Below are 5,176 nucleotides of genomic sequence, written 5' to 3'. Positions count from 1 at the left end.
TGACTAAATGTCAGGAATATTGTGGAAAATTCTCTCAAATCTGGGCTGCTATTTGTTAAATCTCTCAAAACCTAAATACTTATAAATAGACCTTAATATTACATTTGTGGACTTGCCATTTCGGTAAGTACTAGAATAAATTTGATAGAAATTTATTTGGCTCAAGGCTTTGACACTATTAACATCATCATACCAAACTGCTTCGTAGAACTTAGAGAAGTATTATCGATACACAAAAGAAGAACCGCTCGCTGCCGCGAAAAAAGCGCTGGTGGCCTAGCGGTAAGAGCATGCGACTTGCAATCAAACCCCGCTCGTACCAATAAGTTCTTCGGAACTTATGTACGAAATATCATTTGATATTTAACAGTCGCTTTTCAGTGAAGGAAAACATTGGTGGAATGCTCCCGTTTCAGACACAATGGACAAGTCCAGCAACACCGACAGGGTGGTGGTAGAGCGTCCAGAACCCGGTGACCTCCAAGCCTTCCTACCCTGGGCCTGCGGCCAGCTGCAGCTGCCCAAGAATGTGGTCATCATCAGGAACCTGCAGAGTAAGTTGCACAAGTGAACGGGATGCTGCCGTACTGGGGGTCGTAGTTAGAACCTGGGTTCTTACTAGGTTTTCGGAACATGTAGGAAATATCAGCGGCGTATTTAACCAGTTGCTCTTTAATGAAGGAAATCATCGCGAAGAACCCTGCACACTTTTGCGAGGAAAGTAAAAAATGTGTGTGTAGCCTCCAATCTGCATTGGTTTACTGTGATCAACTATCTAGAGCAGCGGTCGGCAACCGGCGGCCCGCGGGCCGCATGCGGCCCGCGAACCTCTCACTTGCGGCCCGCGAGCCTCCTATTTCGTATGTAATATTGACAAACGACAATGTCTGATAAAGTCATAAATATTAACAAAGTGTGGCCCGCGTTAACTTCATTAGCTACTATGTGGCCCTTGGCTGCTAAAAGGTTGCCGACCGCTGATCTAGAGAGTAACCTAAAATCGAAAGCCCGAGGAATTGATTAACCACGCTATTTTATTGTGCTAAAACTACACAGTACCTGCATCATACAATGACTTTATAAATAACGGCCCGCCCCGGCTTCGCACCGGGTAACAAATTACTTATACATAACCTTCTTGAATCACTCTATCTATAAAAAACCGCATCAAAATCCATTGCGTAGTTTTAAAGATCTAAGCACACATACAGACAGACAGATAGGGAAGCGACTTTGTTTTATACTATGTGATTAAATTACCTTTGTGTATTAAGTTTCAGTTTACCAACTCTTCTAAAACCCCTGTGTTTTACAGACGAATACGTAAGCGCGGTAACCACCGACCGCGGCAAGTCCAAGGGCAAGTCGAAGCCGCGGCTGCCATCCGTGGTGGACGACCAGGAGAAGGACGAGCACAGCGTCAGCCACCAGGAGGACAACGACCTCATCCGCATCCACGCCATCTACGACTACGCCGACAACCTCGTCGGCCTCCGCTTCGACAAGAGCAACATCCCCCGCTTGCTCATGCAGATCCTCGGCCTCATCATCAAGTTCCAAATCTACCTCACCAGCCTCACCATCAACCAAGGCCTTAACAAGTACGTCCTTTATGAAATCGTCACCTTCCTCCCCAATTCTAGAATCACTGATATCACCTTGGACAACTGCTTTTTAAGCGAAGGTACTTACTATACGCTTCTCGAAAACACTTCTTCTTTAAGAAATCTATCCTTGTCTAGATGCAGAATTAATGACCAGGCTGTAGCTTTGATAGCAGCTCAATTATATCATCCTAAACCTGGATCTACTACTCTTGTTATTCTGAATCTGTCCAGCAATAGGATTACAGATGTCGGTGCGCGAACTATTAGAGAAGCATTGAAGATGAATACAAAGCTAGCGTATTTGAATTTAGCTGACAATTTCATTACTGACGAAGGAGCCGCGGCCATCTTCGATATTCTATTAGAATACCCGTTAACACCACAGGACGTTATGGACATGAAAAGTAGAAATATAGATTATTTACGAAAGAAGGAAGCCGCGATAATACAGATAGCGAAAGATTTACGAGTAACGGATATGGTTAAAGGCAAAGGCAAGCCGATGCCGCGGAACGTGATAAAAGCGAAAGGAAAAGACGATATAACTAGTGAAAAGAGCGCCTGTTACAATGACGCGTACTTCTATGAGAAGGCAAGAGCTATGGCAGAGAGTCTTACGCCTTCTAATGATCCGTACAGTTCTGAGAATGTAACTTACCGGGACGGTGTTACTTATAGTTTGGGGAACAACACTCTATGTCTCCTGAACTTGTCGTACAACGGCTTGAGTTACCCGAGCGCGGTGAAGCTGCTGGAGGTGCTGGTGTACCAGCGGGACGTGGACAGGAAGCCGCGGGGGCTGCTGAGCTGCCGGGTGGAGGGGAACCCGCTGCCCGTCGGGTGCAGGGAGATGGTGCAGGTCGAGGAGATGCTGGAGTACGCGCTCTCGGGCCCCGGCAAGCGGACTGCGGCGCCCATCAAGAAGAAAGGGAAATAAATGTACCCACATATAAATATATCGAAATAGTTATTTTCGATACAAGTGCGAAAAAGAGGAAATTGGAAATGAGTGGCGATAAATTAAAACACGACCGAAGGGAGTGTTTTAAATCGACACGAGTTGCGAATTACCTATTCGCACGTGTATCGAACAACGTTTTACAGTACATATGGCACTTTAAAGTTTCGACATCGCACGAAAAGTGCTATTTTACGCACTAGTGCGGAAAAGTAGCCCCATATGTACTGTAAATAACTATTTTAGCCGCGATGTACGGAGCCATTCATTCTGTGCTCACTTGGCACTTGGATTGTCAAAAGTTGCCGCTTGACCTAGCTAACTAGTTAGCACCTAGTGGTTCATAATGTGGCATATAGCGCCATCTCAAGGGCAAAATTGTTGGTACCTTTATATTTATAACATGTTATACTATTTACATAATTTTGACAATAAAATATTATCTTATCTTATCTTATCTCCTTCAGCTGCCGCTACTATAAACTATAACGTATAATGTGTGTGTGTGTACCAAAGTTTGATCTTTATTATTTTAATTTTATTTTAGTTTCATTAATAACTTTAATTATAGAGGAAAGTACTCCTATGATTATTTAATACTTGTTTATATAGAATCTTAAAAACATTTCATTTTGATTAATTAAAGTTGAAGATAAACATTTTTTGCTTTTTATTGCACCTGCCTTTTATACCTACAGTGATATGTTTTATTTCCCGTCTAATTAATTAATAGTTAAAAGTTTATAATCATTGTCTTAACTTGCAAAGCAATTATAATATCATATTATATATGTATATCAATGCGCTAGTTTTCGTCCATCTCTAGTTTACGTCCGCTTGACGAAATTTGAATATAAACCAGTAAACTGGCACACAAGCAATGTCCCAGCTCGTTATTTAAAATACCTAATAAGTAATCAATGTCACTGTGCATTATCAGAAATGTACTTTAGGTAGGTATAAAACTACTTTAGAAAATATCAGGTATTAAATAAGCTGTAATTTCATAAAACTCCAAAACATCCATTTTCCTATGTTAAATACTGTTAGGTATCAAAACAACCTACTTTCCCCTATAAGTCGTTATAAATTCCAAACTGTTCCATTTTCAAAATCCGATTCTAAATAGAAGACGCTAAGCAGCCAGTAAAAGTGTCAGCGGTCGTAAACCTTTCCCGGCAGTGGCACGGCAGGGCGCGGCGGTGGCGGTGGCACGTCGATACGTGCGGAAGCCATCTTAAAATATAAGTGCCCCCGCCTCCCTCGTCCTTAGACATCGCTTTTTCAATCTAACGCGCGCCAACCTTTGGTTCGCTTTATAGGCAAAATTAATTTCTTATTTTTTTTTAATGCATTTGTTATTTTGTAGGTACTACAAGTATGGAAATATTTAAGTGGTAAAGAATGTAATACGACTTATAACAGTGTAACTAATTCTTACCTCTTCCAAATAAAAAGTGTTTTTATTAAATATGGCGTAATTTGGTACATGGTTCTGACCATGAATGAACTACTTGGTTTTTTGTATTTACCTATATACTCTTTTAATTATGTTGTTCGCAATAAACTTGTGAGTTAATAAAAACCAGAAAATATTGTACGTATGTATTGTAATTAAAAATTATATAAAAAAAAAATTAGTGTCTATTTGTACGTCAGTTGTAAATACTGCTGCATAAACAGATATACCTTTCAGATTTTTTTATTTGAGTAGAAAACTCGAAGTACTTACCAGGGATGTTGCGGATGCCGATTTTTTGACATCCGCGGATGCGGATGCGGATGCGGATTTTTCGAGGCTCACAGACGGAGGCTCATCACGGATGTCAAGATAGGTACATAAAAAACGTCAAATATTACATTTTAGTAATTTTTATTTCAAAAAACCGGCCAAGTGCGAGTCGGACTCGCGTTCGTAGGGTTCCGTACAATAAGTCCCACTCACGCTTGGCTGCTAATTTCTAATACGTTTTTTTGGCTAATTACTAAATTACCTAGCAGTCTAGCACTTCCGCCGCGCCGATGCTAAGACGTTCCTGTACCGAACTGTTCCACATCCGCATCCGCATTAAATCCGCATCGATTTTTTGCGGATGCGGATGCGGATGCGGATGTTGAAAATAATGCGGAAGTTCCGCGGTTGCGGATGCGGATGCGGATGTTCGCAACATCCCTGGTACTTACCTACGCCTACGCCAAAGAAGACCTGGCGACCTAGCCTAGCCAAGGTGACAATCGCTATCGCTTCGCCATCGAATCGCTTTGTGTCTCTCTATCACTCTTCCATATTAGTGTGACAATGACAGTTGCGTTTCGTTCGCTACGGAGCGTTAGCGATTGGCATGTTGTCTACGGGGCCTGGTTCAAGATTACCTACCCTATCTATCCCACCCTACTTACAAGATTTCGTACTTTTGTAAATGTGATTAGGTTTAAATTTTGCGTCCATGGTCGCTAGTAGGTACCATAGAAAAAACTGCAAGTACATATTGTACATAAGAAAAATAAAAAAACATAAATAACGATAGGCCTTTTTTGGTGCAGAGGTAACTTAACATTTACTAACTGTGACTAAACAAAATAATTGTTTAATTTCAATGTCCTGTCCTCA

At 41.4% G+C, this 5,176-nt stretch overlaps 1 protein-coding gene across 1 annotated transcript; it reads left to right on the top strand.

The window, feature by feature from the left end:
• Window positions 1-421: 421 nt before the first annotated feature.
• Window positions 422-2,544, top strand: LOC134658453 (uncharacterized). The gene is made up of 2 exons (XM_063514133.1): window positions 422-554; window positions 1,316-2,544. The coding sequence occupies exons 1-2, from the start codon at window positions 422-424 to the stop codon at window positions 2,542-2,544; spliced, it is 1,362 nt and encodes a 453-aa protein (XP_063370203.1).
• The last annotated feature ends 2,632 nt before the right edge of the window (window positions 2,545-5,176 follow it).

This window comes from Cydia amplana, chromosome 22 (assembly GCF_948474715.1).
Source record: "Cydia amplana chromosome 22, ilCydAmpl1.1, whole genome shotgun sequence".
NCBI lineage: Eukaryota > Metazoa > Arthropoda > Insecta > Lepidoptera > Tortricidae > Cydia > Cydia amplana.
This window is presented reverse-complemented; position numbering and strand designations above follow the sequence as displayed.